The sequence below is a fragment of the Chionomys nivalis genome, chromosome 19 (genome assembly GCF_950005125.1).
Source record: "Chionomys nivalis chromosome 19, mChiNiv1.1, whole genome shotgun sequence".
Taxonomy (NCBI): domain Eukaryota; kingdom Metazoa; phylum Chordata; class Mammalia; order Rodentia; family Cricetidae; genus Chionomys; species Chionomys nivalis.
The window spans coordinates 41,311,681-41,328,758 of record NC_080104.1 but is presented as its reverse complement, the minus strand read 5'-3'; the positions used below and the strand labels follow the sequence as shown (position 1 = coordinate 41,328,758).

Below are 17,078 nucleotides of genomic sequence, written 5' to 3'. Positions count from 1 at the left end.
ACCATGAGGTCATCTCTAATCCTGTTCTCTCCTCCCCTTCCCCCTCTTCTTTTAGACTAAGTCTGAGTTCACAGTGGAGTTCTCCGTGAGTGATCACCAAGGGGTGAGTGTCCCTCGAGACCCGATAGCCCTATGAGGGCTAATCCTGGACTTAGTGGGTCCCTGGGCTGCGTGGATGGGAAGAGGCCCGAGGGGAGGGGCAGTGTTGAGCCCAGCACATCTCTTCCCAGGTGATCACACGGAAGGTGAATATCCAAGTTGGAGATGTGAATGACAACGCCCCCACGTTCCACAACCAGCCCTACAGTGTACGCATCCCCGAGGTAAGGACCATGTAGGTCATGTGTGGGATACTGGGATGATGGTTCCTGGGACCACAGCTGTTCTCCAGTCCAACTGGGCAGTAGTATAGTGATCTGAGTACAAGTAGATGCCTTGCCCCTGGCTCACGCTCTAGCCCGGATTCCACTTGGGACCAACGAGAGCTACCCATCCTGTGGTTGAAAGAATGACTAGGCCAGCGAGTAGAGCCCCAGGCCTGCCCTGGCAGATCTCACCCCCATCTGGGGTTGGTAATGGAACAGGAACTGGGAGGAGAAAGTATTTTAATGCCTTCTTCCTTCCATCTGCAGCCTGCTGTGGGCCTTGGACACAGCATACAGGCAGGCCTTACCCCAGCACTACTTGCTTTGGCCAGAATCTGGTCCCTGTGGGACTGGGGAATTTGCATGTCCCTAGCTGTGTGGTCTGGCCCGCAGTTCCCGGGAGCTTCTGTTCTGTGTACTCTGACTGTGTTTGCATGAGTGCATGCGTGTAAAATCAAGCCATCGCTGGTAATTGAGAAGTACAAATTATTGCATTACAAACGGTTCGTTAATAAGCTGGCTCCCGATGGCACCAGGGCTCTCTTCTCTTGCTGTCCCTCACCACGGTGGCTGGCCATTAGCTGGGAGAAGACCCTGACTGAGACTGGTAGAGAGCTTCTAACTGGGTGTCCCCCAAGCTTGCCCTCAGGGCTCTAGCTGGGGCAGGAGCTGGGGTGAAAATGACGGGAGACGTAGTCCTCTGGAAAGGCAGGCTGGCACCAGACACTGGAATCCTAACTCCTTCGTGCCATCGGTCACTGGGAAACAAAAAGAGGCAAGAATATTCCCTAGGCTTAAGTGGGAGAGCGATTAGCCCAGCATCACAGATGTAACTTTAACTTTGACCCTAACTTCTGAGGCACCTAAGACTCCTGAAGGGTAACAGGATCTTCTCTCACAAACCAGAGGTCCCGGCCCTCAGCACGCAATGGTGAGCCAAGGGTCCTAACACTTGTGCCAGTTGGAGGGTAGAAGGGCAGCTGTGAAGCTGGGACTGTCTAGTGGTGCCTGGGACAGGATGGCAGGAGAGAGGGTCCACATTCATCAGCACGGGGGCAGAGTACCCTGACATGCCTGAGGACAGCGGCTTGGCTTCTGGCTCTCGCTCACTTGGAAGTGCCCCTAATTCAATTAAGGGGCTCTGCGTGCCAGCCTGCGCTCCAAGCCTAGACTCGGAAGCCAAGGGCATGGCTCGGAGTTAATGAGCCTTGTGCCCATTGCTCAGCTGCCATCCTGGCAGGCCTGGCTGTCCTCTGTCCTCCCTGGAGAGGGAATGGGAGGGAACAGCAGTGATAAGAGGACAAGCAGTCCTGTCCCTCCTTCCCAGCCCTTGGTCTGGAGGCCAGCTCTTTCCTCTCGCCTCCTGCAGAAATGCAACCTGCAGAATACACCCCTGCTGGAACCCGCACCCCTGGGGTCCTCCAAGCCTCTTGGCTTCCACTGTTGTTCATCTAATTAGCAAATATTGTCCAGTATGGCATGTTTCTGTGTGGCTCTCATTCTCAGGCCTGAAGCTGCAGAAACAGTGTCAGGACTCATGGCAAATAGTCCCAGGACACACCCCTGCCCATGCATTGTCTTTAACCCCTCTGGGCCTAGTCTTCCTTGTTACCTAATAATGAAGAGGGGAGATAAATACTTGTTGAGGAGGGCTGCTCCAGAGAGCCCACAGTGCTGGGGGAAGGTCTGTCTAATTCATTTGCTTGTGAGTAAGACACCTGTGGTCACTCTGTGGCCTGATACTTGATGCTGGCTTTGGGGCTGCTCAGTGTGTCCAGGGCATATGGTATCAGCTAGATGGAGGCCCAGTCATCTTGGCACAGCCCAGCCCTGGGCCTGGTGTGATCACCTGAGCTGGGACTGAGCTACTTGGCTCAAACCCCAGCTGGGGAACCAGCACGGGCGCTGCTGGCCCCTGGCCTGGAATGGAGACCGTAGTTCTCTGCTTGCATTAAAGGTATCCTGGATGTACCATGGTCCATTGGAGAGGCAAGCTCAATGGCAGAGGCCCTTGAATGGGAGCAGGGTGAAACTGAAGACCAGGGCGATGGGGTGAAGAGAGGAGCAGGCAAACCACAGACCCTGCTGGGAATGAACACCTGGCAACTTCCAGAGTGTCTGGAACTTCCCAGGGCTTCCTGGAGGAGGTGGCTTCCAGTAGACCTGACAGCGGTCGGAGGAAGGACAGAGGAGACAAGGGACCTAATCTCTGGTCCTTGTCATGCAAACTGACTTTATATATGCCATAGCCTATGTACTGGCTTGGTGTGTGTGGAGTGGGGAGGGGGATACAGCTGCCCAACTAGGGGACTGACCAGTACTTTTCTTATTAAGAATCTAAGGGTAGAGCCTCGCAGGTGATGCTCTTTACTTCCCAGGAGTCCCTTGTGCTTAAGGGATGGTGGGAAAATTCCTAGACTGCCTCCATCTATCTACTCAAGTCCTCTCTAAGCATTTAAGTCACTGTACCAAATCCCTTACCTTCCTAATGGCAATGTCCCTAAACCTGGGCTCTGATGATTAACTAGTCTGTGGGGCCAGGATAGCCTGGCTGTGATGCTGACACACTGTCACTCCCCTGCCTTCCCAAGGATGTACTGAGCCTCCCGTGCATGTAGGCTTGCAAGGAGATGCAGGAGAGCCATGCACCTCCAGACACCCAGCACCGTGGTTTAGAACTGTGATGAACCAGGGGGTCCTCAAGTACCCCAGCAGAGTATCCTGGGTGACTATTCAGAGGTTTCTCCCCATCCTGCGATTCTGCCTCAGTAGATCAAGGAGAGCTGGTCTAGGGATCTGATTGTATATATGTAAGGGTCCCTGGGCCTAGCCACGCTGAGCTCTGTCCCTCCTTTTAAAATTTTCTTTTGGATATGGTCTTGTGAAGGTCTTGCCTAGGCTGGCCTCAAACACATTACAGGCCTGTGCCACCACACAGGGGAGGCCAGAAATCTGCAGGATGGTAACAGTGAGCCCTGCTAGGTTTGGAGAACTTTACAGGGTGACCATGAGGGTTTCTGAAAGATGCTGAGAGCAGTTTCCTGGTATGAAAACCTTCAGCAGTCCATGATGCCTATGGGGACCTCAGTCCCTGAGGTCAGAAGTAGTGGGGTGGGAGACACCTAAGCCAAGGCTCACACCCCAGTCTGTGCAGCCCTGTGCCTGGTGTCCCTAAGGGCCCAGCCTCTCTGCCAGGAGAAAGCAGACAGGTGTGTGTTTGTGTTTGTGCTGTCTTCCCTTCTGCCCACCCTCCTCCCCTTGCTAAGCGGCTCTCTGTGTAATTATCCATTTTATCAGGGCAAAAGGCCCCACAATTCACTTGTCGAAGCTCTAACGAGGGAGCGCGGATGCTTTCAAGTCCGTAAAGAAAGGGGAAATCCGGCTAGAATTGGCAACTTAATTCACCAAGCCAGCCTCGACAGACCTCATTAAGCCCCCGTGTATTCATTTCAGCCTAATGGCTGTCACGCTGACTGCTGTTTGATTTGCTGTAATAGACTTTTATGGCCTGCCAATTTGCTCAAACGTGTTTGCCTGTGTCTGTGCCCAGCGGTACTGCTCCACTACCTCGGCGAGGGGGCCTGGCTCGCCTTGCTGACCTTCAACACTGCCTAGCTTGTTCCTCTCTGGAGGCCAGTTCTCAGTCCTGCAGGGTGCCGGGGGAGGTGACCCTGATGCTGGGGCATTTGGGCAGGAGAGTAGCTGTGAGATTAGAAGTCCGGAAGGGTTGGTGACTTCCGGGACAAGCTGTCGAGGGTTCCCTGGAGTCTCAGGGACACGGTGTCCTTGATGTTCGCACAAGTGGAGCTTCCTCAGCTGGGCAGCTCTGGCTTTTATCCATCTGGTCACAACACACCTTCTACCTCACTCGGCTGAATCCTCCTGTCCACCCGAGGACTGCTTCAGTGCATTTAGTCTGCCCGCCTGTCTTTCTCTATTCCCACACTTACCTTGCTAACTCATTAAAGTCCAACTCAGTTGAGTCTTCAAAGCCCAGGCTGGATCTGTGCAGCCTGATCTTCAGTGTGCTTTTTTCCGTGACTGCAGAAAACGTTTGTTTGAACAGCTCCTGGGCGGGACCCTTTGATGACTTGGGCATGGGGTGGGGGGGACCTTGGATGACTTGGGTATTGGGGGGGGTGTATAGATGACTCGGACGTGCAGTGGGTGGGGAATAGATGTCCCCACCCTCCAATTATACTGCTTTCAATGAGTGACTTGCTCTCTCCGTTCCTATTTATTCTCATCCCTCCGTGCACCCATTTGTCTCTATCTGTCTGTCTGTCTGTCTCTCTGATTCTCTAATTAAAAGCGTTTTGCACATGTGCGAAGTGCCCTAATGCTGACACACAGCCAGACCCCCTTTACCTTTGATTTTGTAATAGTCTCACCAAGTGACCCAGGCCGGCCTTGACCATACTATCCCCTGCCTCAGGTTCCCGAAGAGCTAGAATTACAGGCCTGCCCCCTCAGGCCCAGCTTGGACCTCTGTCATCTTCTCTAGAAGATGAATGCTTGTCACCAAGGATTTTTGGACTTCTGTTAATGTAGGTAGGAGATGTTCTTAGCCTAATGCTGCTGAATAAGGTTGAGATCTTCACCCTCAGGGGAAGCCGTTTTCTAAAGGGAGAAACCATTGCACTCACTCTCTTGACTGTGCCTCCTGTTGTTAAATGTTATGGCGGCTTTGTGTGCGCAGCCCAACGGAAGCATGAGGGCTGCACGTGCTGGGTCCTAGTAGGATGCATAGGAGTTCCTTAGGGTAGGCAACTAATACCATGCATTTCCTGGAATCTTTTGCTATCTTTTTTATATACTGGAATTTCCAAAAGAAGGCGAATTCTAACCGGAATTGGAGGCCCTGCTGAGACAAGAATGGTAGCTGAGGGCTAGGAACATAGGTCCCTTGCAAGTCCCCAAGCTACCACAAAGAGACAAATAGAGACAAAGCCAGGCTAAAGGTAGGTTCCCTAGGCTCAGGTCTCTGTGGCACTTGGATCCCACAGAGATCTTTGTCAGCTGTGGCTTCAGGTGACCCACTGTGAAGGGAAGATGCTAGGGAGGAGGTAAAAGAGGTCCAGGAGCTTAAGGAGGGCCGTACTGGCGGACCTGTTCTTGTCACTTAGTAAGGACAGAGGACCGTTACTCACTGCCTGGACCTTGTATGTAGATGGGACAGAGGGGTGGTTATCAGCTAATGAAAGCCATCTTGGTTGACTTTCTATTGCTTCCATGTACAGAATGGAAACACATTCTTGTTGCAGCCCAAGGAAATGGTGGTGCACATGCAGAGTGCTTAGCATGGGGACCAGGTTGAACGTGTGTGTCTGGCACATGGCTGTGGTTCTGACCTTTACCATCTGTATACCTGTCTCTACCAGTAGAGCAAGGATGAGGCTGGTCATGTGGGCCTGCTGAGCACCAGTGCAGGGCCTGGCATATACATGGTGCCCAGTGAATGTCTTGTTGTGGGTGACCCTCACAATGGGCAGGGCTGTGGCACCTCTCTGTCTGGTAGCACTCCTAAAGATGAAAGGAGAGTTTATACAAGGGCATTTCCAGTCAGAGGGGCTTCCCAAAGTAGAAGTTCCTTTATGGAGCTCATATAGATGTGAGCAGCTGACCTGGGATGGTGAACCTTTTCCTACCCTACTCCTTATTTCTTCCTGCATTTCAAAATCATTGCGTTCCAAGCTGGCAGTCTCCGGTGCCTGCCAGTCCCTGGATCTTAGAACTCTTCATGCTAAAGCATGTGGGGAGCCGTGAGGTGGTGACTATGTGAGCCCAGAGCATGTAAGGAGCCAAGGAGGCCAACTTCTTAGTACCCCAGTGTACCTTCAATGTACAAGTTAGTGGTGAATGATTTATGAACTGCATCCTCAGGTTGCAGGAGAGGTGGGGGTGGGGATCCTCCCGGCACGTGTTGCCATCCCCTCCAAGGTGTCAGCTTTACTCACGATAGTGTCGTCTCCCCCACGCCAGGGGAGGCAGCCCCATGACAGGCTGTATTAATTTATATGTCGGGGCCACAGTGCCTGCAGCCTCCTCTGCATCTGTAGCCAGTGGCCTATTGATCTGGAAGAAAGAGAACGATAAATCATCTTGGCCTGGGACTCGGCTGGCCGCAGTGGGGCAGCTGGCTCCCCAAGACGGCAGCCTGCGATAGCTCAATGCCCCAAGGCTTTCCCCACCCTCTAACTCATAGCTTTGGTCTCCTCCCTCTGTCAGCACAGTGACAGATCCCCGGGACTTCCTGCTTTCCACAGACACACATGCTACAGCCTGTGGCAGCCAAGAAGGCAACCACTGGGTTAGCAGCAGACTTGCCCCTGTTCCGAGGAGGTGTGTGTTTGCGTATGTGTGTGCATACATGCATATGTGTGAGAGGGGAGAGGGAGAGAAGGAGAGAAATCGATCATTTAAATACTCCCATCTAGGTCTTGGAAGACGGAAGGCTCCGTGACTAGAGCACTTGCCGCACAAATTTGAGTACCTGAGATTGAATCCCCAAATCCCATGTAAACCTGGGCATAGTAGAATATACCTGTAACCCAGAACTCCTACGGTGGGATGGGAGGCAGAGACAAGACCGGCTAGACTGTCTCAAGGTGGAAGATAAGGTTGTCCCTCAACCTTTGTACACGTGCCGTGGCTTGTGTACTCACACATGCGCACAAATGTGTACACGCGCCACGATCATCTTTCTCTGGGAACTCTCCCTATCCTTTCATCTTCATGACAGCCCTCAGTAAGAGAAGACTTGAGTTTTACATTGATAGACCGTGGAAACTGAGGCCAAGATGAATCTGCCTGCCGACTTTTCTCCAAGTCCCCAAGTGAAATCACTGGTACAGTACCACTGTCTACAGCAATATCCTCCTATGCACGTATGCGGTCTGCCTCACCCTTTCCAGCAGTAACCCATTCCTGTAAGGACCTTCAACACCACCCACTCACAGCATCCTTGTGGGTGTTTGTGTGCCTGTCTGGTTCCTGCTTGTGATTGGTTGCAGTCTGCTGGGATGGGATCCTGATTAAACCAGACCAGGGAAAGGGGCCAATAACACTATGCCTTGTATCTTGGTTTACCCTAAAGATGTCAAATTGATGACAGGCGGTGGTGGCGCACGCCTTTAATTCCAGCACTCGGGAGGCAGAGGCAGGCGGATCTCTTTGAGTTCAAGGCCAGCTTGGTCTACAAGAGCTAGTTTCAGGACAGGAACCAAAAAGCTACGGAGAAACCCTGTCTCGAAAATCAAAAAAAAAAAAAAAAAAAAAAAGATGTCAAATTGTCTTTATACCTAATGCATAGATCAATGGGGTCTTGTGGCAGGTTCACCCAGAGCCCACTGCCAGGTCTGTGCAATAATGCTAACCCCCACTGGTGTCCTCCTGCAGCTTGGGGACCCAGCAATAGCCCTTGTGATGCCGCTTGGGCTTGTGGGCTAGTAGATAGCTAGAGGCTGCAGCTGTTCCAGCTGTCAGGTAGCAGTGCAGGTGAGAAGTAGGTGACTGTCTCCCCCACGGGCTTGCCTCCATCCTGTCCTTAGCCAACTTGTCCTGCTTAGCTACCAGGAAGGATAACAGTGGGCCCCAGAACCGAGCCCAGGGAGCTGGACCCAGCCATACACTCAGAGAAGTGAAGCTGAGGACCCTGATTCTCCCAAGACCCATGTAATAGCTCCTCCCTTGTGTATGTGGGATGTGGCCAGGTTCCTAGACACCCTTTCTGCACCCGCCGCATAAGGAAAGAGAGCACCACATGATGCAGGGAGCCAGATAGCATTAAAATGACTGCTTGGTTTTAAAGACAATAACGTTCTGATCAGTTTCTTGGTCAGTTCTATCTGGGAGTCTTTGGGCTCATAGAAGGGTCTGGCAGTGGCTGCAAGTCCCACTCCATTACCATGAAGCAGGGACTTAGTAGAGCCAGCTCTCAGGCACCAGGGCTGCTCGGGTACATGCCAGGACACCTTTTATTGCTTCTCACCCATTCAGTAATGACCTTTGACACAGAAGGAAAGGATGGCTGCAGCCTGATGCCCTGTGCCTGGAGTCTAGCTGTTGTCTCGTGACTCCCTGACCCTTTAATGGTCTCCTCCCCTTTCCATGAGGTCTCCTGCCTTGCCTTCTCCTGCAATGGAAGACCTGGGTGGGGCTGGCTTAGGAAATCCTGGGTCCCAGGAGGCTACAACCAAGAGCAGTTATGACTTTCTGCATCGGGAGGACCTGTGTTTGACTGTGACACACAGCTTGGGTCCCTGCTGGGTGCCCTGTGATAGAGCCACATATACAAGTTCTTATTCCACACTGGGAGGCCTTGTTACCACATGGAGTCTCAGCATCTTTATCCATGGTGAGCATGGAGTTACAAAAGTTCATTGGAGGCACAAGGGTGGCCCTTGACTGTAACTGATTGTGAAAGTACTGAACTCAGGAGGTTTCCTGGAAACGGAGAAAGCACTCCAGGTGGGCTCCATTGCCTTAGACTGGTCAATAGATATCAGGGACCAGTGACAACCCCCCTCCCCATGCACACCATGACAAGTGTATACCCATCCCCTTTAAATAATAGGACATTTTTAAAACATTAAAGCTCATAAAACACCCGAGCCTCCTAGAAAGCTCAGTGGTTCAAAATACTTGCTTTGAGTTTGGTTCCCAGCAACTACATCAGGCAGCTCACAACCAACCGCCATCATGCCAGTTCCAGGGGATCTGACACCCTCTTCTGATCTCTTCAGGCACCTGCACACACATGACACATGTTCACATGGACACACATATACATGAATAACCATAAAGTCTTATCAATGTGAAATGGCATGCACAAAAAGACACGGCAGGGGCAAAACGGCCCTGGCTATGGAGAAGTAACTAGAATATGCTCTTTTCCTATAGACTCCTGTCCCTCTGGGTGACACCCATCCACACATTCTGTAGGTGGTTGGTACTTCTACAGAGGGTCAAAGTCTTGTTCAAGGCCACTTGGTCAGGGACAAAGTTCTGAGGACCCGAGCTAGTCAAAGAAGAGTCTCGGGGAAGCACCTTAGAGAACCTGTGTCCTGAAGCCTGTTCCCTGCCAGAGGCAGGCTCTGTGTTCCCAGGAAGAGGAGGCAGTGATACCCCCAGATGCCAGAGTCTGGGCCTGGGACAGCATGGAGGTGCAGAGTCTGCGGGTAAACCTCCAGGGAGCCACATTCTATCTGTCCCCTGGGGTATGAGACTTAATCTCAGCCCTTGGCTTCCACTTATCCTAACAAGCATTGTCAAAACAGCTCAGGGACAGGCCCACAGCCCCCGTGACATTGAGCCCCGCAGCACAATGGGCTGTTTTGATGGTTTTGCCAGTTGCCTGACCCTCCTTGTTTCCTACCAGGAGGGGACAGCACTCTCGCAGGCTTTCTGCGGATGGAATTAGTATAATTTCTCTGATTCCCTAGCAGCCTTTAATTACTTTGTAACTTTGTGGTGCTTGCCTGAAGCGGGAGGGACTGGGCTTTCTTTCTTTATAATAACCTTAAGTGGAAGCTGCCTGTCCATCTATTAAAAAGCCCACTCTTCTCTCCAGATGAGATAATACCGCGGGGAGATAGCACCCCTGGCATAATCACTAGGTACAATAGAATAATCCCTGCTTGTTCCTCCTTCATCCATCGCCAGCCCTCCTCCCCCGGACAGGGATTAGGAGGGCTGCAGGCCGGGTCACGTCCTTGTTGGAGAGGGCATAGGCTTGGGCTGTACCTTCTCCAAGGCTTGCCCCAGAGAGAGGAAGATGGCACAGAGGCCCCTTCTCACTGCCCATTGCTCCCTAAAACCCTAGGGTAGCCCAGCACGGTGTTACCTTTACAGTGACACCGCATCGCAGAAAGCCGATTTGGTTTAAGATTGTAAGCTGGGATGGCGTCCCGAAACAAGACTGTGCTTGTCCTTTCTCACTGTGTGGTCATTATCGGTGCCCTTTCCAAGATACAGCCTGCAGGTGGGCAACTTGTCCTCTGTCAATCATTTGCCCAAACTTATGCTTCCTCCCTAGAACAACGCAGCAAGAAAGTCTGATCCAGGCTGCAAGAGAGGCTGGTCCCAGCCATCCCTTGCCTTCAGCAGTAGCCACCAGACTCCAGCCTCAGACACTTCTCTTGTCCTGCTCTTGGGGTGCTTTTGCACTGCTGTCACCCCAGTTTCCAGCCTGCTTGGACTCTGCCTCCTGAGCTTGACCCAGCCTTTCCATGGGGTGGTTCAGACTCAGGCCAGTAGACGGGCCTTCCTGTCATGGCCACCTGCCTATAAACTCAGGTGGGCTCCCTCAGTGAGTCAATGAGGCACCTCCTGACCAGAAATGGGTGAAGATCTCACTCGTGGCCACATTGCTCATTCAGAGCTCTTGTTGTTATTAAATAGGACCGCTCACCCTGGGCCTGTACTCCCACAGAGGGTAACCTCTCAAAAGTTGACATTCGAGAGAGCCAGAGGGGATCCTAAGTGTTCATGAAGGGTCATCAGGGTGGAGCCAGAGTTAAGTCCTTGTGGTTTCTTGGAAACAGGACAGTAGAGCAGCCGTTCACACATGCACATAGGTGTGCGTGCGCTGTGTCTCCACAGGATCCCTGTGCAGCCCCCAAGGGACCACCACTATAAGTGGGCTTTTGACTTTGGGCCAGACCCATGAACACAAACAACCTTTTTACTTTATAATGTTCCCCACCCTCAACTGTTTGGTTATAGCAACAGAAGCAGGACTAGTGCAGGCATCTATGGCCGGGAGACCTCATGGGAGTGGTGCAGGTCACTGACTCATATGTTCTGAGTCAACAATGTGTTACTGACGCAGCTGCATGATGATGCAATGCCTGTCTCCCCCGCTGGAGTGCTTACCAAGTACAAGCATTTGTGTAACTGCCCCAGGGTCAGAAACCAGGCTGGCCAGCACCTTGCAGCTCTCCCAACTCTTCTCCTCCCTTCAGGTGACCTTGTTTCTAAGGCATACAGTTCTGTTGCCTATGGTTGTGATTGTATATATACCCTTTAGGGATTGGTTTTGTTGTACATAGGACCCGGCCTTAAACTCAAAATCTGCCTGCCTCAGCCTTCCAAGAACTGAAATCACAGGCTCTGTGTGGTCTTCCATCGTGTTCTTATTGCTGCCCCAAACCGTGGGAGCAGGCAGCTGAGCCTCTGCTGGAAGGCCGCGCCCCACGATGGGGAGGGACACTCTATCGAGAGTCCTCAGAACAGGAGAAAAACTTGAATGCTGAGTGCAGCATCGGCAGCTGCACCCTGGAGTGTTTGTTGTCTGTGAGGCCCATGAGCATTGGATGGATGACATGAGAGATGTCTGCCTAGAGGGGCCTAGACACTCTTTCCCAGCTTAGGACGCCTCTGCAGGTACCTTGAGCCGAGCAGGAAATTGAAAGAGTGCAGGGATTAAAGAGGAAGGGGGAAGAGAGGAAAGAAGCCTCAAAGACGTCCTGTGTGAGAGGCAGATTCCCAATGATCTAGTTAGGGAAACCCAGAGAGGACAAGCAACTTGTCCAAGGTCACACAGCTAACCCTGACTCTGACAATTTTTTGCTGTGCCAAGACCAATCTGCATGCATCTTATCTCTGCAGCATCCATACCGTGTTTGGGGTCAGTTGTAGGGGTTTGCTGTCTTCAGGGAACAGCCTTAGCCTGGAGGTGAAAGGGGGAGAGGGTATGTGCTTAGGAAAGATTCTTTGAGATGAGTTTATTGTGTTCTGCCTCCTTCCAAGTGGCCATTCATATCGGCAGCCCCATCTCTGGCCCGCATGAGAAAACACAAAAATCTTTAAAGGTTTCTTAGAGGTTGGAATGGGTTTTTTTTCTTTCTTTCTTTGCTGGTCAGGGCTGGGGCAGGTGGAGGACAGGGGAATTAATTCTTGTAAAGCATTGTCTCATGCCTCACCTCCCCCTAAACCATCAGGTCTTCCAAACCCAGGGGCTAGCAAACCCTAAAAGAATTGTACCAACCACAGCCCCAAAGATGGAGATGGAGGAGATGGGGCGATGCGTCAGCAGTCACTGGGGCGGAAGACCCTAAATGGTGTGGAAGTAATGCCTAAAGTGTGCCGCGATTACAGACATTTCCAGCGGGCCTCAGGCGACCGGGGCGGCGCCGATGGCTGAGGAAATAAATCCTGAAGTGTGGGGCTTTGCAGAGCCTGAAGGAACGAGGCTGGTGCAGTGAATCCCCGGTGCAGGGCAGCAGAGGGGAGTGGGGCTTACTCCTTTATTCCCCCATCCATCTAATCCATCCAAGTTCAAGTCCCTTGGATGGGTGGCAGCCTGTCTCTTCCAGTTGGAGATGGAGCACCATGGTGGAACACCTGCCTAAGATGAGCAAGGTTCCATGCCTAACACCTTCAGGCCCCCCAAATCAACACATTTGTGAATGTAATGTGTGTGTATGTGTGTGTGTGTGTGTGTGTGTGTGTGAGAGAGAGAGAGAGAGAGAGAGAGAGAGAGAGAGAGAGAGAGAGACTCAATCTCTGCTCCTAGTGCTCTAGCCCCTAAGCTTGTTGAGTTCTGGCTGGTTTCATCTGAGTTCAGAACTGGCCTAGGTGGTCAACGGGAGGATGCCTCATTCAAAAGAACAGGCATCGTTTAAAGATGTGGTAGGCCAGTGGCCTTATTACCTCACCTGGCCACAGGAATTTGCTGATGGGATGGCCCCATGTTGTCTTCAGGGAATGGTCAGACAAGATGGGGGGAGGGTTGTCATGTTGCCGACTTTAAAGATGGAAGTGTTGAAATACTGTAGTGATGTCTAATACCTTGAACCTTAGTTAAAATAAATATAAAACAATTAAAAAGATGGATGCAGACGTGAGCCATGGGATTCAAGCCTACCAGAAACTCAAAGGCAGGGCTGAGAGCCTTCTGAGGCCTTCTGGGCACCCTTCCCACACTCTGATTTTAGTCCAGTCAGACCCACTCTGGGTCCCGAACTCTGGAACTCAAAGGTGAGAAATCTGTACTACTTTAGATCACAAGTCTGTAATAATTTGTTACAACAGCCATAGGTCATAGGCACAAGAGAGGCTCTGGAGGTGGAATAGCAGGAAGGAGATGAATGACATGGTCCCTGACCTCCAGGAGACTCTGGTAGGGTTACTACGTAACTGCAATGCCACCCTGTAAAACAGAAACAGACCTAAGACCTTGGAACGAAGTAGCTACCAAGTGGAGCTTAACTCAGGTTGTTGGGGGAGGAACAAAGTGGGCAGTTCAGCAGTCTGCTGCTGGCCCCACTTCATGCCACCTTGTCCTGGCTCCCCTGCTCTTGTCGCCCCTGTAGGGGCTGATTCCAAGCACACCTTCCTCCGGGTGACAGATCTGGGCACAGCAGCTGTACCCGAGCTTGGGAGGTTGGCCCTGTCTGTAGCAGCTTTAGAAACAGTATAGACCCTGGTGAGCCGCAGGCACAGGGACCCCTTCCTGCTGAACACAGGGCCACCTCCTGCAGAGACAGGGACCCCCGCTTCCTGCTGGGTCCCTAATCTGCAGCTTGTTACTGAGGTCTGTAGAGTCCCCAGAGATGGAAAGGCTGCCATCCACAGGGTCCCTCTCTTTGAGGAAGGAAGAGTGGGGCTCTGTGGACCATCACCTCTGTTCTTATGACTTGTCTCACACACAGGACATCGAGACTTGCCAGCTGCTTGGAGATAAGTCCATCTTACAATCTGCAAGGACCAAGCCTAGGAGTCCTGAGTACAGGGAAGGTTGAATGACAGTAGAAATGACAGTAATGAGGATGGAGGATGTCCCTCACTCATTCCTGTCACAGTTAGCTGATGGCGTGGGGGTATCAGTCAGCTTTTGGTTGCTTCAACATAGTGCCCGACAGTGCTCCTGTGAAGTAAGGCAAGGTTTATTGTGCTGGTAGCACTGGGATCCAGTGTCCACATGGCACACTTCAGGCTTGGCAAGGGCTGCCCCTGGTCTGTATCATGTCATGGTACATGGTAGATGCCAATGATGGGAACAAGCTATTACCTGTATCACCAGGAATGGAAAGAAGGGAGGCTGTATTCCCCCGAGCCTTGTTGAGAGTGCACCTCCAATAACCTATGGACCTGCCACTAGCCTTCGAAAGGTTCTGCTACTAGCCAACAGCAGCAGCAACAATAGCAGCCTGGGAACCTCTTCGAGATCATCAATATTGCTAATGTCATAGCAATAGGCTTAGGGTTATCCCATCTGTAAGATTGGGACCTGCCCCCAGAGAGACCAAGTTAATCACTTATATCACACAGCAGAGCTGGAATCTAGAGCAACTTACTACTTCTTGTGGGTCATGGGTCTAGGCAGTGGCATGGAGATCATGCCACCATCAGGGGACCATGCCTGGGATCCTCAGAAAACCTGCAGGGATAGCCAGGGTCTTGGAGCTGGGGTCCCCTAAACCTTCCTTAGAGACTTTTCTCCAGGACTGGGGTGCTAGATGCCTCCCCCAGCTCTAGAGAGCCCTTCTGGCTGTGTGTTCCTGGAGAGACTGCTCTGCCTGCGCCAGCACGCACACACGCTTACACACACCTCACTGGGTGTCCGCCCTGCCTCCTTCTGTCCCAGTGTCTCCCTCACGGGTCAGCGCCCCAGAGCATTAAATCATGAACAAATCGGCTGCAGCCAGCAGGAGGGTAGAAGGAGGAAGGGAGGGGACATGGCCAGCAAGGCCATTAACAGTGTGCTGGCCAGGCAGACGAGCCTTGGCTGATTGGGAAAGTGGCTGGCCTCCTCTTTAGAACAGGGCTCGTCAGAGGCCGCTATGGTATGATGTGCCTGAAATACACACATGGACTGTTGTGCTTTTCTGGGGAGTCACGAAAACTGCATGGCTTACAGCCAGAATATCCAGTCCAAGAGAACAGTGTTCATATGGACCCTGTTCCTCCCCAACTGGCAAGACTTGGGAAATGTCTGCCCCTTGTGAAGGAGGCAGAGATAAACACACTCAAATTGGCACAGGTCTGCCGTGAATTCTGGCCTGAACTTGCAGGCCAGCAATTGAGCTTTACTGGCCCTGATCCTCTTATCTTAGAATGGGGGAGGTCACAAACCCGCAAAAGATTCCTCTCTGCAATCAAGAACAGGGCTCACCTGCCACAGCGAGTGCTGTAGAAGCTGAGGCGGGGTTTGGGGACCCTTGTATGATCCTTGTGGTGATTTGAGTAAGAATGGCCCCCGTAGGCTCTATATTTGAATACTTAGTCATCAGGGTGTGGCACTAGAGAAGGATTAGGGGGTGTGGCCTTCTTGGAGTAGGTGGGGCTTTGTTGGAGGAAGTGTGTCCCTGGGGGTGGGCTTTGAAGTTTCAAAAACCCATCCAGACCCAGTTTTCTCTCTTCCCTTGACCTGTGGATCAGGATGTAGCTCAGTGTGTGTGTGTGTGCGCGCGCGTGTGTGTGTGTGTGTGTGTGTGCACGTGTGCGCGCGTGTGCGCGCGCGCGTGCATGTGTCTGTGTGACCATGATGCCTGCCATGATAATGGACTAAACCTCTGAAACTGTAAGCAAGCTTCCAATCAAATGCTTTCCTTTTTTAAGAGTTGCCTTGGGCCGGGCGGTGGTGGCGCACGCCTTTAATCCCAGCACTTGGGAGGCAGAGGCAGGCGGATCTCTGTGAGTTCGAGACCAGCCTGGTCTACAAGAGCTAGTTCCAGGACAGGCTCCAAAGCCACAGAGAAACCCTGTCTCCAAAAGCAAAAACAAAAACAAAACAAAACAAAACAAACAAAAAAAAAAAAACAAGAGTTGCCTTGGTCATGGTATCTAAGACATAATTAAGACAACAACCAAGGGATAGAGGAGCCGATTCCCTGAGATAGCATTGAGGATTTTTCCATGTGTCTTTGGCCCTTACTTCTTCGGCCTCTACTTAACCATCTAGAAAACAGGGTGACCGTTTTGGCTATGGCTATAAGAAACAGAAAGGCCCAGTGGGTTCAAAATGATAGCAGACTTAGGACTCATCTCTCCAGTCCTGACTTGCCAATGCCAGGGCACAGCATCTGGGTGGCACTCTGTTACCCAGGAGGTGATGGCTACTACCAGTAAGATGCAATCATTCTGAGCTGTGTCACCCTGTAGGGCTTCTTGGAACTTAGGGTTTAGTGTTCTTACCCCAGCAAAGGTCATGGGTCAGTCATATCCCAGCAGCCAATGAACGGGAGCAGGGCCCATGTTGGTAAGTTGAGGTCCAGGACTTTGGGGTACTCTGGACACACCTGGTGCTCAGAACAAGACCTTTCTGGTACCGTAAACCACAGGGCCTGGTAGGGGCTGTCAGCCGGGCAGGTCCATCCCTTCTGCACGGCTGGCCTCGCAGCCGGCCTGCAGCAGACATGGCTTTTTTGTTTTTGGTTAAAAAGCCTCATTGGAGCGTTATGATATTGCGATGTGAGGGTAATTGAGCTGAAAGCTATTCTCTTCCTGCAACCAGCGCGATAGGAGTGATTGAGGTGCCGGGCCTCCCCACTAGCCTGGGGATCCTGATCAAAGTTCCGTGTAGAAACAAGACTGTGTACAAGGAGGGCCCTGAGTTTTGGGATTTGGGGCTGCGAGGCCAGGCCTCTCTGTTCACTAGGAGCAGACAGCTAGGGCTCCCATGTACTGGGACAAATAGGACATCCCCAGTGCCAGGTCTTGGGAGGCTGGGCTCTGGTTGTGTCCCCACGCCCTCCCCATTACTTCCTT

General features: G+C 52.0%; 1 protein-coding gene across 1 annotated transcript in view; it reads left to right on the top strand.

Annotated features, from left to right (window-relative positions):
• LOC130890399 (cadherin-23) overlaps positions 1–17,078 on the top strand; it is a 275,653-nt gene that overhangs the window by 84,215 nt on the left and 174,360 nt on the right. Inside the window, exons 5-6 of the mRNA XM_057794329.1 lie at positions 56–103; positions 231–323. Coding sequence (XP_057650312.1) covers positions 56–103; positions 231–323 — 141 coding nt within the window. The remainder of the gene's footprint in view (positions 1–55; positions 104–230; positions 324–17,078) is intronic.